Source organism: Lactuca sativa, chromosome 8, assembly GCF_002870075.4.
Source record: "Lactuca sativa cultivar Salinas chromosome 8, Lsat_Salinas_v11, whole genome shotgun sequence".
NCBI lineage: Eukaryota > Viridiplantae > Streptophyta > Magnoliopsida > Asterales > Asteraceae > Lactuca > Lactuca sativa.
The window spans coordinates 245,228,934-245,249,765 of record NC_056630.2 but is presented as its reverse complement, the minus strand read 5'-3'; the positions used below and the strand labels follow the sequence as shown (position 1 = coordinate 245,249,765).

The window sequence follows — 20,832 nt, the reverse complement described above, 5'->3', positions numbered from 1 at the left end:
CACTGATAAACCCTGACTTCAAAATTACCCTTTTGTGGCCTAGATATCACTACAACATTATTACTCATGATGCCAACCATCCAATCGCCACTTGCCCCATCGTCTTCGATGTCTCTCTCTATCAGCCAGACATGACACATGACATACCTTCGTTTCCATATTTTATCTAACCGTATCACATGTCATCAATGTTGTATACCGCCGCTGGTCTCCATCACAAGCAATCGTCACCTGCCTCCATCGCCAAATGACCGTCGCTGACCTCCATTGTCAATCTAACCGCCTGTGGTCTCAGCTGAGTTCAGTTGCTTTATATAAATTTCTTTGTCTGATTCCAAGTATTGTTGCATTAATATGTGTCCATGAGTGTTTAATTTCAAGTTTTTGAGTCTGATGTCAAGTGTATCTACATAAATTGAATTTCAAGTTTCAATTCGTGCTTCATGTATGATTTGTTTTTCAATTTATATTTCAATTTTAATCTCAGATTTCATAACTGATTTATGCTTCAATATTTGATAAATTTGATTTTAGATGCAGACATGCAATGGTTTTAACTCTCATGATGGGTGGATAGTGGTGGTGAAGAATACGGTAGATAGCTTTCTAGGGAGGATGGGTAGTTACAGACATGAAATGGGAATGGGAAAAAATGGTGGGGTAGGTAAGGCGAGGTGGGGTTAGGGTTGTGATGTGTTTATTTAAATAAATTAAAAAATCAATGACAGTATAGTGTTTTTAGGTAAAATAGTGACCAAGCGCGTAACAAAAACAAACAGTAGAAACTTTTTGAGTTAATAAAATACGTTAAGGATCAAACACGCAAATTACCCCAAACCATAGCACCATTCGTGTAATTTACTCTTTTATTTACTAAAAATTCGGTTCGATTAGTGTAGATTGTTAGAGCGGGTTGGTTTGACGACGGACTAATAGCTTTCCCAAACTCTACCGTCTTCAAAGTCACTAGCAGCGAAGGTGGTGAGGACAGCGAAAAGGCTAAGCCTCCATTGCCACTCATCTCTCTCCTTAATTTCTCGGTTCACTCAGTAAGGTTTCTCATTTTTTTTTTTCTGTTTGACCTAATTTTAATTGATTTCACTAGCTTTTGTCTGTTTGTGTTTTACAAAATTCTGAATATGCTGTACACTTGCTCTCCTAATGGTAGATATAATATCAACCATTTCTGCTCTTTTTTGTCCTTCCCTAGTGAAGTTGCAATTCTTTTAAGCATTAAATGCTTGCCATTATTTTCTCTAAATGTGGTTTTCCTAATAATCTTGGAACTTTGTTTCATTGCCTCAGAGCCCTTCTGAAGTACATGCTAATGTTGCAGAAACTTCATGTACTATATAACACGAAATGCACAATCTCTTCATGTCTCTATGCTTTCTAGTTCAATCTTTGTATGTGTTTATGACTTCATGTGCTGGATGCATTGTCGATAGGGGGAGGGGAGGGGAGATTTTAGCTATTTTCCTGATTTACCCTTTTACTCCTAGAATAGAGCTGTAGCAGTTTTGGTTCATTTGCAATTTTGAATTACTATATCAAGATTTGTATCAGAATAATAACGAAGAGGGATATGTTTATTAGGGAGAAGTTACATGGAAATTTCCATACAAAAGATGATTTGTGCATCAAACATGTCACTATTGTAGTCCCAACTTGCAATCAGGGGGTTTACTTTGTTGACTTCAAAGTCTTTGTGTGAAGAAGATTTGTGGCCAAGTACATTTACGTTTTCCATGGGGCATAGTTTGTACCCAGAACTCCAAATTCAATAACAATAATTGTCTAATTCGCTATAATCCAAAAAATTTCATAACAATATTGCTATCAAATTAAAGAGAAAAATTATTGAAATTCTGATATAACTGGTTTAATTATTAAAATATTGCAGATTAAAAAATGTTGGTAATTTGTTCTAGGTTAAAAGAAATTATATTTATATGTATGTATGTATGTATTGTATGATGTATGATGTGTGATGTATGTATATGCGTGTGCGTGTGTTAGAAGTTCCATGTGTACTTGTTTGTGGATACAAATTAGGTTGCCAATTGACTTCCAATTCTGGTTCACATGACTTCAAAGTCCTCCATGACAATATGGTGCTCTTCATTATATGGATTTATAAATGAACTATTCTCGATCATAACAACCCATCAGTTCATCATAACAACCTATATTTCCACTTCATTTCTTCCAAAATTAAACTGAGTTGGGGTTGATAATGGGGAATCACAGGGATTTGGGGCTCCATCTTGTTTTCGTATGTGTTTTTTTGTTTGCAACTACAAATACTTGTTTCGGTGCTGGAAATGTAAATGTTGTTTGTTCTCAGAAAGAGAGACTCGCTCTTCTCAAGTTCAAAGGGAGTGTGAAAGATTTTTCTGGAATGTTGTCATCATGGGCTGGCAATGACTGTTGCATGTGGGAAGGAATCCAGTGTGACAGTCTCACTGGAACTGTTGAAAGCCTTCATCTCAATGACTTAATTGGTAATGAGGTGAACTCTTCTTTGGCAGAGCTAAGGAATCTCAAATACTTAGATTTGAGTTGGAATGATTTTGGTTGAAGCCGGATCCCTGAGTTCATTGGATCCTTCAAACAGCTGATGTACCTGAATCTCTCTTATGCTGGTTTTCAAGGTATTATTCCTCCTCACATTGGAAACCTTTCTAATTTAAAGGTTCTTGATCTCAGTTCAAACCATGAGCTCATGGCAGATGATATGGCATGGGTTTTTGGCCTTTCGTCACTCGAGCATCTCGACCTCAGTCGGATGAAACTTAGTGGAGCACAAAACTTGGACATAGTTCCTTACATGATACCTTCATTAAAAGAGTTAAGTTTGTCTGAATGTGGACTTTCCAATGCTGATTTTCTTAATTCGAGTAGAATAATTTCCAATATCAAATACCTAGATCTTAGCTTCAATTCTTTCAAAGGTCCACTGCCTGGCTTTCTTCAGAACATGACATCCCTAGCATTCCTCGATCTTTCATACTTTGATCTAAGTTTGAATTGGAACTTTGCAAAGTTGCTAAACATGATCCCTTCTTTATCTGAGCTGCATCTGTCATGTTGTGGGCTTGAGAACACGTTTCTTTCTTCCCCTTTTCTCAATTTCAGTACACTTTCAAACATCCAACACCTGGATCTTAGTGTCAATTCAATTGAAGGCATGTTTCCATCTATTTTAACAAATATGAGTTCCCTAAAAGTCCTTGACCTTTCAGGAAACATGCTGAGTTCTTCGGTTCCTATTATGCATAACCTTCTTGAACTTGATGTTTCTAGAAACCAGTTGAAGCAGATTCAACACCTTGGAATCTGGAAACAGTGTCACCTCAAACAACTGAGTGCCTCATACAATCATTTTGAGATAGAAATGATCGACTCACCAAAAAATGTATGCTATTGCTCCCAGTATGCTTTGGAGATGTTGGATATACATGGGAGTGTAAACGGTACAATTCCAAAATCACTTGGAAGATTGGCCAATTTAAGAGTCTTGGATCTATCTAGCAGTGGATTGACAGGTCCAATCTCCATATCTCTAAAAAGGTTAAGTTTTTTAGAAGTATTGGATCTCTCTAATAACCAGCTAACCGGTTACATTCCCACATTCCTTGGAAAGTTATCAGCTTTAACAAATTTGTATCTAGGATCCAATAGGTTAATGGGCCCCATACCAGCATCTCTAGGAAGACTTGTTTCACTACAAGCAATTTCGGTGTCTTCAAACCTGTTAAATGGAACTATTCCAGTTTCGTTTGGGCAACTTGTCAAACTTGAATATTTAGATATCTCAAACAATTCTTTAGGAGTAGTTTCTGAAGCCCATTTTGCTAACCTTTCGATGTTGAGTTACTTGGATGCTTCTTCTAACACCAAGTTGGCATTCAATGTTTCATGTGAGTGGATTCCTCCATTCCAATTGGTGGATCTTGATCTTAGTTCTTGCAATATTGCAAATGGATTTCCACGGTGGATTCGAGATCAAAGGAAACTTGAGAGGTTAGTGTTGTCGAATGCTTCAATTTCAGGAACTCTGCCCACATGGTTGCAAAAGATGCCCAATATTCCTTTTCTAGATCTTTCCCACAACAAACTCAGCGGACCATTGACAAACCTTCCTGATGGGTATGTGTCTGAATATGGAGCTCTCCGGGCTTTATTTCTGGAAAGTAATCTATTCAATGAGTCGATTCCAAGTTCATTGTGTAGAAGGACAGATTTGGAATATCTTGACCTTTCCAGAAATAGGTTAACCGGAAAAATTCCAAATTGTCTTGAGAATCTGCAAAAGCTGTTTGTCATGATATTTAGCTCAAATCGGCTGTGTGGTGTGATTCCAAATTCCATATTTCGTAATTCTTCGTCATTAGAGTGGTTAAAATTGAACGACAATGACTTAATTGGTGAAGTTCCTCGAGAATTGGGGAGTTTACAAAATTTAATGGTCTTAGATTTGGGTGATAATAAGTTCTCGGGAAACATACCTGAATGGATTGGAGAAAAGCTCGCATATTTGGTTGTTTTGAGGTTGCACAAAAATAACTTCACCGGAAGAATTCCTCGATCTTTGTGCAAATCTTCAAATCTGCAAATATTGGATGTTGCATACAACAACTTAACTGGAACAATCCCTCAATGTCTAGGAGGTTTAAATGCCATGGTTAGGGTTAGCAGAGGAATTTGGCATGTTCACCTGGTTGATTATGATCAAAACGTGATTCAAGTGATGAAAGGTGTTGATCTTGAATATTCAACAACTTGGGATATGGTTTATAACATGGACCTTTCAAGCAATAAACTTGTAGGAGAAATACCAGTAGAGATAACTGCACTTTCTATGTTGGTGGGTCTCAATTTGTCAAACAATTATCTCAGTGGGGGAATTCCAGACAACATCGGAAACATGACGTCATTATTTTCTCTCGATTTATCTGGAAACGAGTTGACCGGGATGATCCCTCCAAGCATGGTAGCTTTGACTTTTTTGAGTCATTTGAATTTGTCACACAACAACTTGTGGGGACGAATTCCAAGGGGAAATCAATTGCAGACACTTACTGATCCATCAATATATGCCGGGAACAAAGATCTGTGTGGAGCTCCGTTGCTGAATAATTGCTCAAATCATCAAGACCCAACAACAACCCCCGAGAACAAATACGAAGCAGCTTATGAACCAACAAATGTATGGTTGAAGATATGGTATTATGTGGACGTAGCATGTGGTTTTGCAACAGGGTTTTGGGGTGTTATTGGAGTTTTAGTGTTCAAGAAGCAGTGGAGACGGAAGTTTTTCACGTTTTTTGAGGAAACTCTGGATGAGATTTAGTAAATATATGTAGCAATGATTGTTTTGAATTTTTAGTACTGCTATTGTGCTTATTTATACTACTATTTGGATTTTGTATTTGCATGACATTTTTTTTACTAGATTTGGTATTTATATAGAGATTAAATTATCAGGTAATCTACTTATTATTTAGTTCTTCATTCGTGCATTTTCTAGTTTTTTTAAGCGAAGAACGAGTTATTGTTATAAAAGATCTTGTTCTTAGATTGGAATAGAGTTAGGTCTTGGTTAATGATTTGGTACTGCTTCAAATACTTGATCCCCTAATCGTGGGGACTATGTTAATCTGAGTGGAAAATCTCATCTTTTTGCTTTTTACATGTTTCTCTCCACATACTCAAATTTTATCCATGTGTTTATTCCTGCAAAGCAAGAAAAATATTGTTATTTGACTATAAAAAATATCACCCTTTGCACAAAGAATCTTTCTAGGAGTACACCCTAATTTGCATTTCAGCATCTTAAATTATCAAATGACCATTTAAAGGCTACATCAGAAGTCAAGTAACGCTCTACTTAATGCTATCAATAGATCTCTACAACTCTAATTACAAGAAACAGAAGTTGTACTTGTGTGATATTTTGGTAGCTGAAACCTAAATTGTACCAATTTATTTCATTGAGATTAATTTATGTTGGTCTTGTAACTTTCAGACCAAAATCACCAAATTATTGTCCACACGATAACAAACCGATCTAAACAAATTTGAGCATTAGTTGAAGGATTTTTCTGTAAATTATCTGAGTTGGCTTGAAAGAAGCTTAATATATATATATATATATATATATATATATATATATATATATATATATATATATATATATATATATATATGCAACATCATGAAATTGGAACTGATGCAACGTTTATTGTCAGACTACAATATTGGGTGATCTAGAATTGTTGCTTCCATTGATGAAACATGCTTCCCTAGGTATGAAATCCCTTGATATAACAGGTGTTACTTTCATTGGGTGATCATAGATTTGTTGCCTCCATTGATGAAACATGCTTCCCTAGGTATGAAATCCCTTGATATAACAGGTGTTACTTTCATTGGGTGATCATAGATTTGTTGCTTCCATTGATGAAACATGCTTCTCTAAATTGGAACTACATATCACCAAACATGTTTTTCTTCATTTTCATTTAAATTTCTTTCAAGAAATCAACATTAAATCCTAGCATCAAATGTAACATTTGACAATATGACAAAGAACCTCTTCATAGCATATATCATAAAGGGAATATTGCGGGAAATAGCAACATACTTTGGTTTTGCTACCTACACTTAGAGACACCGTAGTTTATCCTTTTTCCATAATGACACGTGCAATGGTGGATCTAGAATTTTTTTTTGAACAATGTCACCAACATTAAAAGCCTAATTTATAGTTACTTAATATAAGATAGTTTTTGGTTTTTCTATGTGTGGTTTTCTACAATGAAAGAAACTAATCGACAAATTCAGTTTATAAAAAACCAAAATTTGTATCATTGATTTTTGTTTTGGTTTTTCTCTCACTCATACAACTCAAAATACTTGCTTTATAATGTAAACTTAGCCACTTGCCATTTCACTTTAATAAAATAACAAAATCCTATGGCTTTTAACTCTCCAACCATGTCATGTTATGTCAGGTATAAGCTTTAGGAGGTTGCACCCAACACCCTACTGTTGGCAACACTATGGGCGTGTTTGACACGAAGTATTTGAGAGCGTTTGGAAACTTGTAGCTTCCGGTGTTTGACAAAACGTTCCATTTAAATAAAAAATATCGTTTGACACTACAAACTTTTAACATTTAGTTTAAACAAAACGCTTCAAATATAAAAATTATCGCACGTAGTGTTTAACAAAAGGCTACCCTGATACCCGCTACCCGCTAATTTAGAATAATTGGTTAACATAGGATCTTTAAAAACTAACGGAAGTGACTTAATTAATACGTACCATATAAGTTAGATAGTTAGATGGCCTATAGTGAAAAAAAAAAAAAAAAAAAAAAAAAAAAAAAAAAAAGTCAAATTGGACCAAACACCTAAGTTCATTGCGTTGCAGCTATCACGAAACTGTCCCATGTTCGCTTTGTGTTTTTCTTCAGTATCTTCGTTAAATCTCACGAAGTTGGCTTCCAGGCTCTCAGTTTTCTTGTTTGCTATTGGTACTTGGTCAACCAAGATCCATGTGCCGATAACCCCTATAATTCAAGAAATAGGGAAGATCTCCAAGAATCAAAGACTCAATTTTTATTCTGCGTAATTCGGAAAATAAAAGCAACGTCCAAAATAGAGTTCAGTCAAAACCCTAGGTAAGACGCACCAAAATAAACGGATAACTACTAATTCAAAGTAAAAATACTAATTCAACTCAAAACGCCTGGACGTATCAATTTCATTAGTATATAAAGTCAAATTAATGAGTTTTTTAAGAGCATAATAAATAGTAGGTACATGATACAAATGTAAATTTGTATAACTACAATTAGCTCTAATTCCCTGATTAACGATTCTGATTATAGTTTTCAAGTCACTCCTTTTAATCAAAAGGAGGCGCTCTTCACAGTTAAATGCACTTATTATGTCATCCATAGTTAATAATGTGCACGAAACGTTAAGAAATTAACTCTTTCAATAATAAGAAAGAGGAAGATATTTGTTAGGGGAAGTTGCATGGAAATTTCCCCAAGAAAGATGCTTGGTCAATCAATCATGGCACTATTTCTATATGTGAGTGTTATTAGGGGGTGAAGACTTGTGGATAAAATAGATTCACATGTGCTAGGGGGCATAGACTATACCAAAATCATTCTAATTTAACCACACAAATTTGCTAAAATAAAAAGAAATTTTAACAATATTGGTGTATCACATTAAAGAAAATATTATTTTTCTTGATACAATTTGTTTAATTATAAAGCTACTTATATTGAAGATATTATTAGATAAAAATGATGAGACTATTTTAAATTGACTTTGTGTATTCATTTCAGCTTGAAGTCTGCCATCCATCTTTCAGTGAATCTAAAAAATGTTATTGCCAGTCACAGCCTTTGTTTGATTCAGTTTAAGAGTTGAAGATATTATTAGATACACACACGTTATACTATATTGTATTAAAAATTCCATGCCCACAACCAACGTTTCATAAACCACTTTAAGTTTGATTTTGAAAAACAAAATAGGTCTAAAACAAAAGGATACCAACGTGTGGATAAAAATGTCCATTAAGTTCCAAGTCTTTCAAGTCTTGTGCATTGACTTCCAAGTCTTTCCTATCAATAAGTTCTTGATATACGGCTTTATATTAATTGAATTGGTTTCTTCATCATAACAATCCATCAGTTCATCATAACAAGCCATCTTTCCACATCAACTTTCTTGCAAATTAAACCAAGTTGGGTTTAATAATGGGGACTCGGAATGGCTTGGGGCTCCATCTCATTTTCACAAGTTTTTTCTTTCTTGCAACCACATATACTTGTTTGGGTGTTGTTGAAAATACTAGCATCATTTGCTTTGAGCAAGAGCGCCTTGCTCTTCTCAAGTTCAAAGGGAGTGTGAAAGATTTATCTGGAATGTTGTCATCATGGGTTGGCAATGACTGTTGCCTGTGGGAAGGAATCCAGTGTGACAGTCTCACTGGAAGAGTTGAAAGCCTGAATCTCCATTTCTTAGTTGGTAATGAGGTGAACTCTTCTTTGGTAGAATTGAGGCATCTAAATCACTTGGACTTGAGTGAGAATGATTTTAGAGGAAGCCGCATCCCTGAGTTTATTGGATCCTTCAAACAGTTGACATTCCTCAATCTCTCTAATGCTGGGTTTCGAGGTATTATTCCTCCTCACATTGGAAATCTTTCTCATTTAAAGGTTCTTGATCTCAGTTCAAACTATGAGCTCATGGCAGATGATATGGCATGGAACTTTGCAGACTTTCTAAAAGTGATCCCTTCTTTATCAGAGCTGCACATGTCACATTGTGGGCTAGACAAGACATTTCTGTCTACCCTTCATTTGAATTTCAGTACTATTTCTAACATCCAACACCTGGATCTTAGCGATAATTCAATTGGAGGCATATTTCCATCCGTTGTAACAAACATGACTTCACTAAGATTCCTTAATCTTTCGGGAAACATGTTGAGTTCATCAGTTTCTACTATGCCTAGCCTTTTAGAGCTTGAACCCTCGGACAACAGATTGACAGGTCCAATTCCCGAATCTCTAAGAAGATTAAGATTCTTAGAAGTATTAGATCTATCATATAACGAGTTCACAGGTCCTATTCCAACATTCCTTGGGAAAATCTCCAAACTTGACCTTTCTTTCAATCAATTGAATGGTTCAATTCCAGACTTCTTTGGAAAATTAACAGATTTAACTGATCTGAATCTAGGATCCAATCAGTTAAGGGGAGCTATTCCGGTTTCAGTTGGGCAACTTTCCAAACTCCATTCTCTAGATATTTCTTACAATTCTTTGGAAGGAGTAGTTTCTGAAGCCCATTTTGCTAATCTTTCAATGTTGAAGCATTTGGATACTTCTTATAACACTAAACTGACATTCAAAGTTTCACGTGAGTGGATACCTCCATTCCAATTGGTGTCTTTTAAAATCATTTCTTGCAATATCGGAAGTGAATTCCCACAATGGCTTCAAAATCAAAGGACACTTGAGACATTAGTGTTGTCAAATGCTACAATTTCAGGACCTTTGCCCACATGGTTGCGTGAGATGCCTGTCATTCCTTTCTTAGATCTCTCTCACAACAAACTCAGCGGATCTTTAACAAACCTTCCTAATGGTGGAAACTTTTATGTGTCCGGATATCGAGTTGACCGGGTATTGTCTCTAGAAAATAACCTTTTCAACGAGTCGATACCAAGGTCATTGTGTAGAAGGACAGACTTGGAAATACTTGATCTTTCTAGAAATAGGTTAACAGGGAAAATTCCCAAGTGTCTTCAGAATCTGCAAAAGTTGTTTGCGATGATATTTAGCTCAAATCAACTCTCAGGTTTCATTCCAAGTTTTATAGCATTTAATTCTTCATCGTTAGTTTGGTTACAATTGAATGACAATAACTTTGTTGGTGAAGTCCCTCGAGAATTGGGGAAGTTACGCAATTTAAGTGTTCTAGATTTGGGTGATAATAATTTTTCTGGAAATATACCAGATTGGATTGGCGAAAACCTTCTATCTTTGATGGTCTTAAGGTTACACAAAAATTACTTCACCGGAAAAATTCCTCTATCATTATGTAAATGTTCAAAGCTTCATATTTTGGATGTTGCATACAACAACTTAACGGGAACCATCCCTGCTTGTCTAGGAGACTTGGATGCCATGGTTAGAAGCGAGTTATCTGAGAGTGCACATGTTTATGAAAAGGTGATGCAAGTGATGAAAGGTGTTGATCTTGAATATACAACAACTTGGGATATAGTCTATAACATGGACCTTTCAAGCAATAAACTTGTTGGAGAAATACCATTGGAGCTAACTGCACTTTCTATGTTGTTGGGTCTCAATTTGTCAAATAATCATTTCAGTGGGAGAATTCCAGAAAACATTGGAAACATGACGAGGTTGGAATCTCTCGATTTATCTGGAAACAAGTTGACCGGGATGATCCCTCCAAGCATGGCAGCTTTGACTTTTTTGAGCCATCTGAATCTGTCACACAACAACTTGTCGGGACGAATTCCAACAGGAAGTCAGTTGCAGACCCTTATTGATGATCCATCAATATATGGTGGGAACAGAGATCTTTGTGGACCTCCATTGCCAAACAATTGCTCAGATCATGAAAACCCAACAACAACAACAACAACAACAATCCCCAAGAAGAAATACAAACAAACTGATGCGCCTACCAAAGCATGGTTGAAGACATGGTATTACGTAGACGTAACATGTGGCTTTGCAACAGGGTTTTGGGGTGTTATTGGACTTTTGTTGTTCATGAAGCAGTGGAGACAGAAGCTTTTCACGTTTGTGGAGGAAACCATTGACAATATTTCTCAAGTGTATATTAGTTATGATTGTTTTACTTCTTAATACACCTATTGTGCTTATTTATGCTACTATTTGGATTTTATATATGTATGGCATTTGTAATATAGGTGTTGTTTAAACGTTTCCTTTTTGAAATTTTGTTGGATTCTGTACTTATACAAAATGAAGTTGTCAGATTAGATTATAATGAAATTGAATCTCGTGGGAATTCATAAAATCCACAGGTGGTGGTATTTTAACTTGAAGTACCCTGCATTGCATCCGCCACTTTTCTGTTGATGTTTTGTTCTACCTCAAACACTTGACCCCCTAATTGCCATCCTAGTTTCTATGAAATATTAGACAAATGTTATATATATATATATATATATATATATATATATATATATATATATATATATATATATATATATTAGGCATTAATTACATGTTTATATTCTAGAGGGATCATAGTGTAAATATATCTATTATTAATACTTCACGTTTACCAAGACTTTTGTTGGCGCCACAGCAGCCCTCAAGATCATCGACACAGCTCCAATCATCCACATCAACCTGCACCTGTTTCTACTCTTTCTTCCTCTTTTCTCTTGTCGATCAGTACACATTGACATCAGCCAATACAATGGCGCCTCTCACAGCATTCACTACTGCCGAGAAAAAAGCCCACAACTCTCATAAGTTTGCCTTTACTTTGTCCCCAAACAACTATGGCTACTGGAAAACTATGTTACAGCCCTTTCTGGTTACAAACAATCTGTTCGGGTATGTTGATGGCACCATACAGTGCCCACCAGCCACCATCGTGTCCACCACCCCTACAGGAAAAGAAGGCGACCGTGACCACATCCACATCTAGTACTAACCCTTGTTACAATACATGGGTCTCTAATGATGCGCATGTTCAAATGCTTATTCTGTCCACCATCTCTGAGACGTCTTTTCAGCATGTTCAAGGTAATACATCACGTGATTTTTAGCTGTCTTTAGAAAGTGCTTATGTTCCTCATACTTCTTCTCGTGAATATACTCTTAAAACCCAACTTCTGAAAATCACAATGAAAGAAGATGAGTCCTCATCTGCTTACTTAACCCGTGCACAAGAGTATTCTAATGCTCTTGCTAATATTGGCGAACCAGTTAAAGAAAAGGACCTTGTCATGTTGGTTATCTCTGGCTTAAGAGAAGAATACAATGGCTTGAAATCTACCCTTTTAGCAAGATAGTCTCCAACAGCCTTTGCTGAACTTCATGGTCTACAGTCCGACCATGACTACATGATTACAAAGACCTCCACAGTGGTGCCACCAGCCCAAGCATTCACAACCACCACTAGACAGCCCAGTTCCATGGCTGCTGGTTCGTCTCTATCACAAGATGAAGCAATCCAAGCTGTTCAAAAGCTTGCACAACAGCTGGGGTTACAGCTCCAGCCAACTAATTCAACATCAGCCCAAGCTTTTTACACAAATCGTTCAGGAAACAATCGCAACAGCCGATCAACAAACAACCGTGGGCGTGGCAGCTACAACAATCGTCCACAAGGAGGAGGTAATAGAAACAAATTTAGTTGGGCATCTAATCAAAATATTGTGTATGGTACATTTAACAGGTGCAGTATTGGGCATGTTCTGTCTCAATGCCCTAATCGAGATCCCTCCACCATACGTGTGAGACAACAACAACCATCTGTTAATTTTGCAGATTATCGATCAGGGCCGACCTTAGTGTATTATGTGTTAGGATAGGGCTTAGGGCCCCCAATTGATAGGGGCCCCTTTAATTTCAATCCAATGTCCGATTTTCCAAAAAAAAAAAAAAAAAAAAAAAAAAAAAAAAAACTTGTATCGCAGAAATCACGATCGGTATACAGCACACCGCACACGACGATTAAAATTCTTCTTTTTCTTCCTTTTCCAATCGATTCAAGTCTTCAATCCAGGGCCTGCTTCTTGCTTCTTAATTCTCCAATCGATTGAAGCAGGGTTATCGATTCAAGGGCTTCAATCAAGTTATCGCTGCTGTCTTCAGTTATTCTTGGCTTCTTGCTTCTTAATTCTCACGGTCTCACTTCTCCAATCGTTAATTGACTCACGGTAATACACTAATATGCAATTATGCTGCATTTAGCCCCTGAAAACATGCTTGTTTCTTATTTTACTTTTTTCTTATGAATGCAGTAACGTTTGTATACTTTTATGTAATATATATGTGCTATTGTGCTAAACAATATATTCCATCAGGTTGCTTCAGCCTTCAAGGTGAAGGAATACACAGCTCATGATGAAATAGTTTTTTTGCTCAAGATATATATAAACGAATTTGAACCATTCCTGTCTTCATTAATCTAAACAATTGTGTTCTTGAAATGCTTTAAACACCATTATAAACACATAATTAGTTTCCTAAGTTTTCCGTTTTTAGTATATTTATTCAAAAATATATATGTTTGGAGGAATTAAAAGAGACATAAGGGGATGAATTGAAGTACTAACAAGGGAGGTCCCATGGGTAGAAATCGTAGACATGAAGCCGAGGTATGACTCTATCGATATGTTGCAGTAATCTGGTGGTGCCTTGTATCTTATGCTTTAAATAAAAGGTTATCAACTCTTCTTCTGTAGGGTAGAATCTAATTGGGGTTAATAGAATAATAACCAATTAATTATCTAATTGGGGTTACATAAGAAGGTTTTTTTTTTCATAATAGATCAACCTTATTTGCAATCTAATGAATGATTTTTTTTTTTCATAATATGTGATAGTATTGGACAATGTATGGTTCCTAATTATTGACAGAATCATGTGGAATTGCATGTAAGATTTCAATTACATTTGTATATAATTGATGTCATTATAAATATAGCATACAAAATAGAAAAAGTTTTCAATTAGATTTGTATTTTAATTGTTTTTGGTTTTATCCAAATGGCATGAATGATCAAAGTTGTTAATCTTTTCAATTTCTGATTTTTTATTCCAGATTGGAAGATTCCATTGTTCACAGATTTCAGATTGGCTGATTCCATCGTTCACTGATTCCAGATTAACAGATTCCATCGTTTTTTAGCTTTCCATTATCTCAGGGGCGGTATAATCCTAATCCATATCTTATAAACTTATAGTTATTATTAATCAAATAATTAATAATCATGTCAAAGAGAAAATACGAATCCGGTGCTTCAAAAAGGAAATGAAAAATGCAAGAAGAAGCTTTTATAGATAAACAAAAAGGGTCGTTTTTAAAATATTTAACTACAAACAAAAATATTGATAATGAACAACAACAAACTAATGTTGATAATGAACAAGAACAAGCTAATGTTAATAATAATGATCATGAACCAACTAATATTGAAAATGATAATGAACCAACTAATAGTCAAAATAATAACGAACAAACTAATATTGAATTTTTTAACGAACAAACTAATAGTGAAAATGATAACGAACAAAGTAATATTGAAATTGATAACGAACAAACTAATAGTGAAGATGATAACACACCTTTAAACATATATGATCCAAGTAGATGGAATAATATTAGTACTAACTTAAGAGATTTAATCGTAGAAAATGGTCCTATTAAGATTTATGATTTTAAATTTCCAAAAGGTCAAAATTCAAGAAGCTTTAGTACATCTCTTTATATGCAAAAAATACCAAATGGAGAAAAATACGAACGAACATGGTTGGTTTATTCCATAGATGTAGATAGAGTTTTTTGTTTTTGTTGTAAATTATTTAATGTGAATACATCTACATGTTCGTTAGCACATAAAGGTAATAATGATTGGAACAATATTTCTAGTATATTAAAAAGACATGAAGCAAGTAATAGACACATTCTTAATATGAGGTCATGGATTGACTTAGAAACTAGATTAGCAAATAATAAAACAATTGACAAGCAAATCCAAGAACAAATAAATAGAGAAAAAGAACATTGGAAAAACGTGTTAATAAGAATCATTGTTGTAGTAAAAACTTTAGGAAAAATAATTTAGCATTTCGTGGAACAAATGAAAAGATTTATGAAGAAAATAATGGTAATTTTTTAACTATAATTGAAATGATTGCAGAATTTGATCTTATTATGCAAGAACATATTAGGAGAATTAATGAAAATGAAATTCATTATCATTATCTTGGACATAATATGCAAAACGAACTTATTAGTTTATTAGGAGAAGAAGTTAAAACTAAAATTATTAAAAAAATAAAAGATGCTAAATACTTTTCAATAATACTTGATTGTACACCTGATACAAGTCATAAGGAACAAATGTCAATTATCTTACGATGTTTAGATCTTTCAACCACTCCAATAGAAGTTAAGGAGTACTTTCTAGGATTTTTAGTTGTAGATAATACAACCGGTAAAGGCTTATATGATGCTATAATTGATGAAATTAAAAATATAGGACTAGATATAAATGATGTTAGGGGTCAAGGTTACGATAATGGTTCAAATATGAAAGGAAAACATCAAGGAGTACAGAAACGATTGTTAGATATTAACCCTAGAGCATTCTACACTCCTTGTGGTTGTCATAGTTTAAATTTAGTAATTTGTGATATGGCTAATTCGTGTGAAAAAGCTAGTGAATTTTTTGGAGTTATACAACGTATATATACGATATTTGCTTCATCAACTCAAAGGTGGAAAATATTACAAGATAACATATCAAACCTAACACTTAAATCATTATCACAAACTCGTTGGAAAAGTAGGGTAGAAAGTGTAAAAACAATTAGATTTCAAGCACCAGAATTAAGAAAAGCACTTTTACAATTATCTAAAAATTGTGGAGATCCAAAAATTAAAAGTGAGGCTAAATGTTTAGCTACATATGAACTTGAAAACTATGAATTTTTATTAGGAATGATTATTTGGTATGATGTTTTGTTTGCTATTAACACTGTTAGTAAAAGCTTGCAATCAAATGATATGTGTATCGATGATGCTATAAATCAACTAAATGGACTTTTGTGTTTCTTTGAAGAATATAGAGAAAACGGATTTGAAAAGGCTTTAGATTATGCAAAAGAATTGGCTTTAGAAATGAATGTAAAACCAGAATTTCGTGAAAAGCGTATCATTCAAAGAAATAGACGATATGATGAAAATGTTGCTAATGAAACTATTAAAACTCCTATTCACTTATTTAAAACTGATTACTTTTTATATATATAGTAGATAAAGTCATTACTTCACTTAAAAGTAGATTTGAGCAATTTAATGAGTTCAAAAATATTTTTGGTTTTCTATTTAGTATAGAAAAATTAAAATCATTTGATGAAAATACTTTAAAAAAACATTGTTTAAATCTTGAAAAAACTTTAAAGCATGATGATAGCTTAGATATTAATGGTTTAGATTTATTTCATGAACTAAAACTATTAAGACATATTGTACATTTAGAACGTGATACAATTATTAATATACTTAATTACATTAAAAAGTTTAGTTCTTTTCCTAATGCATATGCTGCCTATAGGATTATGTTAACTATTCCTGTAACCGTTACCTCTGCCGAAAGAAGTTTTTCTAAATTAAAACTATTAAAAAATTATTTAAGATCTACAATGTCACAAGAAAGATTAAATGGATTAGCAATTTTATCAATTGAAAAACAGTTAGTAAAAGAAATTGATTATGAAATTTTCATTAAAGAATTTGCATCTAAAAAACTAGCAAAATTAACTTTACGTCATAAAATATATTCACAAAAAACATATACATAAAAAAAAATAAAAAATTTAACTCCGCCATTTGTAAACTTTTTAGTTTATTATTGCCGGTCCCAAGCCCGGATAAAGGGGGGGGGGGGGTTATAACATTAAGTATAATAAATGTCAAAGGGCCCCAAAATTTTGGTTTGATTAGAGCCCCCAAACTCGTTGAGCCAGCCCTGTTATCGATCTCGGGCCTCCTCTACCTGGGTCACTGATACTAGGTCTAGTCATCATGTTGCATCCGATCTCTCGAGCTTTAATCACTCCGAGGCATACCATGGCCATGACAACTTACATGTTGGCAACGGTAAAGGTTTACCCATTCTCCATATTGGCTCCTCTAAACTCTATTCTCCTAATAAAACTTTTCATCTCTCACAAATTCTTCATGTTCCAGAAATCAAACAAAACCTTCTTTCTGTTCAAAAATTTTGCGATGATAATAATGTTTATTTTGAATTTCACACTTCCTTTTTTGCTGTGAAGGACGAGAATACTCATACTACCCTCCTCATGAGTCCAAGTAGTGGCGGCCTTTACTCCTTCCACCTTCCGCAGTTGCAGTCTACCTCGTCTAAAGTTGCTTTCTCCGCTACCCGTGCTTCTTCCGTCACTTGGCATCAACGACTTGGACATCCCCATCCGCAGCTGTTGAAGTCAATGATTTCTAGATATAGCTTACCTTTATCAAATAATTTTTTCAATTCACATTGTGATTCTTGTTCTAGTGGAAAATCTTCAAAACTTCATCTATCATCTTCTAATTATAAAAGTTCTCATATTTTAGATTTACTCTTTTGTGATGTCTAGGACCAGCCCTTGTTACGTCTTTTGAAGACCATCGATATTTCTTACTATGCGTTGATCATTTTTCTAGTTTTATGTGGATTTTTCCCTTAAAATCCAAATCTGATGTCTTTAGTACTTTCCAACAATTTCTTTTTATAGTAGAACAGCAATTTCAAACCAAACTAAAATATGTTCAAACTGATTGGGGAGGTGAATTTCGAAACCTCTCTAAGTTTTTCTCATCTCTCGGCATTACTCATCGCTTGTCTTGTCCTCACACCAGCGAACAGAATGGCGTTGTTGAGCGTCGTCACCGTCATGTGGTCGAAACCGGCCTCACTCTTCTTGCTGAATCCGGTGTTCCACAAAGGTTTTGGCATTATGCTTTTGACACAGCAGTCTATCTCATAAATCGTATGCCTTCTAGAACCAACTCCAATATCTCACATTTTGAACATGTTTTCAAACACAAACCTGATTTTTCCTTTCTTCGTGTGTTTGGTTGTCAATGTTATCCACATCTCCGTCCGTATAACAAGCATAAAATGGATTTCAGATCTCTTTCGTGCGTTTTTCTTGGATATAGCACCTCCCACCTTGGTTATTGGTGCTTTGACCCTCTTTCCGAACGCCTTTATATCGCTCGTCATGTTCGTTTTCATGAACAATTATTCCCTTACCAAATCAGCCCCTCATCTCCACCCATATCTTCTTTTGATCCTTATACATCCTCTTATCCTAATCCTGGACCTGACATATCCACCACTTCCAATATATCCCCTACACCTCCTACATCACCTACACCATCTCCTTCCAATACATCCCCTACACCTCCTACATCACCTACACCATCTTCTGCATCATCTTCTTCCCCTACATCTCCACATGAACCTCCTCTTCCGCCTCTCCTTTATACCTTTGCACGACGCCCTAAAACTACCACCACCTCTCAACCAGAGAACACCACATCTCAACAAGCAAATTCTACCTCCCAACCCTACACTTCCTCCTCTCTACCTCGTCCTCGTCCCTTTAATTTGCGTCCTAATCCTAAAACCTCTCAACCATATAATACGACCTCCTGTCATACTACTATTGTTCCTACCGAACCAGCCACCTTTAACGCTGCTAACAAATTGCCTCAATGGCGTCAGGCCATGGCCGACGAGTATTCTGCTCTTTAGCGCAACAACACCTGGTCCTTAGTGCCTCCTCCATCGAATGCTAATGTTGTTGGTTGTAAATGGGTCTATAAGCTCAAACGGGATCCAACTGGGGTAATTACACGTTACAAAGTGCGTCTTGATGCAAAAGGTTATCCTCAGCAACATGGTCTTGATTATCATGAGACTTTTAGTCCCGTTGTCAAAGCGACTACAATTCGGGTGGTTCTATCCTTGGCAGTCTCACATAGTTGGCCCTTACGACAACTTGATGTTCAAAATGCCTTCTTATATGGCGATCTCATAGAGACAGTCTACTTGCAACAACCACCGGTTTTTGTTGATCCGGACAAACCTGATCATGTTTGTCTTCTCCACAAGTCTCTCTATGGACTTAAGCAAGCTCCCCGAGCATGGTTTCATCAGTTGTCAACTGCACTTCATGCTCTTGGTTTCGTGGATCTAAAACGGATCTGTCGCTTTTTATATACTCCTCTAACGGTGTTCTTTTGTATATGCTTGTTTATGTTGATGACATTATTCTCACAGGAAACAGTACCGCTGATATCGACCGGGTTGTTTAACATCTTAGTCGCATTTTTGCTCTACAAGATTTGGGGTCGTTATCTTATTTTTTGGGGGTTGAAATTATTAAACAGGGGTCCGACATTGTTTTGTCTCAAAGAAAATACATACTTGAGCTACTTGAACGTGCGAATTTGTCTAATGCCAAATCTGTGACATCTCCGATTACTACCACCGCCAATCTTGCCCTTGGCGACAGTCCACCATTTGAAGACCCCGTTAAATATCGTGAAACGGTTGGTGCACTTCAATATGTGACTCTTTCACGGCTGGATATTTCGTTTGCGGTAAACAAAGTGTGTCAATTTATGCACTCTCCGACTCGTCTGCGGTTAAACGCATTTTGCGTTACTTACTTGGCACAGTCACAAGTGGACTTTTGTTTCAACGCAATTCCGATAGTGTTCTTCATGCTTACACAGATTCCACTTTTAATGCCTTGAATGCTTTCTCTGATTTTGGGCTGGTTGTCCGGATGACCGTCGATCCACCGGGGGATATGTTATATATCTCGGTTGTAATCTTGTCTCATGGTCTGCTAGGAAACAAAAGACTGTCTCGTGATCATCAACAGAATCCGAGTACAAAGCCTTAGCTGATACAGTTGTTGAACTCACATGGCTTCAAACTCTTCTACAGGAACTACGATTTTCTACTCGTACTGTTCCATTTCTATGGTGTGATAATCTTGGTGCTACATACCTTATCTGCTAATCCTGTCTTTCATGCTCGTACCAAACATGTTGAAGTTGACTTTCATTTTGTTAGAGAAAAGGTTGCTCAAAAACAACTTCTGGTTCAGTTCATCAATACAGATGACCATATTGCAGATGTGTTCACCAAACCGCTACCTTCTCAACGTTTTCAGTTCTTGCGGTCCAAGCTAAGAGTCGCTCCCCGACCTTAGCTTGCAGGGGAATATTAGACAAATGTTATATATATTAGGCATTAATTACATGTTTATTTTCTAGAGGGATCATAGTGTAAATATATCTATTATTAATACTTATGTAATCGTGACATTCTAAGATAATATACAATTCACGTTTTACCAATTTAACTTGAAAAGTTTCATCTTTTACCTATTTATATGTTTCTGTGTTTGTTGTTTCTCTTCCAGACTTTCAATTTTCATATTCTTTCTTCTTTGTAATCCAC

The 20,832-nt window shown here is 35.5% G+C and overlaps 3 protein-coding genes across 4 annotated transcripts; all 3 read left to right on the top strand.

Annotated features, from left to right (window-relative positions):
* Window positions 1-914: 914 nt before the first annotated feature.
* On the top strand, window positions 915-6,075 carry LOC111885483 (receptor-like protein EIX2). Of its 2 annotated transcripts, none has more exons than XM_023881740.3 (2): window positions 915-1,049; window positions 1,597-6,075. In XM_023881740.3, exon 2 carries the CDS (start codon window positions 2,621-2,623, stop codon window positions 5,354-5,356), a length of 2,736 nt encoding a protein of 911 aa, XP_023737508.1. In that variant the 5' UTR covers window positions 915-1,049; window positions 1,597-2,620; the 3' UTR covers window positions 5,357-6,075. The 2 variants fall into 2 exon arrangements, with proteins under 2 accessions (XP_023737508.1, XP_023737507.1); XM_023881739.3 differs by having other exon boundaries at window positions 1,306-6,075.
* Window positions 6,076-8,788: 2,713 nt separating this feature from the next.
* Window positions 8,789-11,440, top strand: LOC111885474 (receptor-like protein EIX2). Its single transcript, XM_023881728.1, has one exon. The coding sequence runs from the start codon at window positions 8,789-8,791 to the stop codon at window positions 11,438-11,440; it is 2,652 nt and encodes an 883-aa protein (XP_023737496.1).
* A 3,158-nt stretch (window positions 11,441-14,598) lies between these two features.
* On the top strand, window positions 14,599-15,405 carry LOC128127943 (uncharacterized). Its single transcript, XM_052766694.1, has one exon. The coding sequence runs from the start codon at window positions 14,599-14,601 to the stop codon at window positions 15,403-15,405; it is 807 nt and encodes a 268-aa protein (XP_052622654.1).
* The last annotated feature ends 5,427 nt before the right edge of the window (window positions 15,406-20,832 follow it).

Coding starts and splice junctions, on each gene's coding strand:
- LOC111885474 (XM_023881728.1), top strand. CDS start 8,789: ATGGGGACTCGGAATGGCTTGGGGCTCCATCTCATTTTCACAAGTTTT.
- LOC128127943 (XM_052766694.1), top strand. CDS start 14,599: ATGCAAGAAGAAGCTTTTATAGATAAACAAAAAGGGTCGTTTTTAAAA.
- LOC111885483 (XM_023881740.3), top strand. CDS start 2,621: ATGTACCTGAATCTCTCTTATGCTGGTTTTCAAGGTATTATTCCTCCT.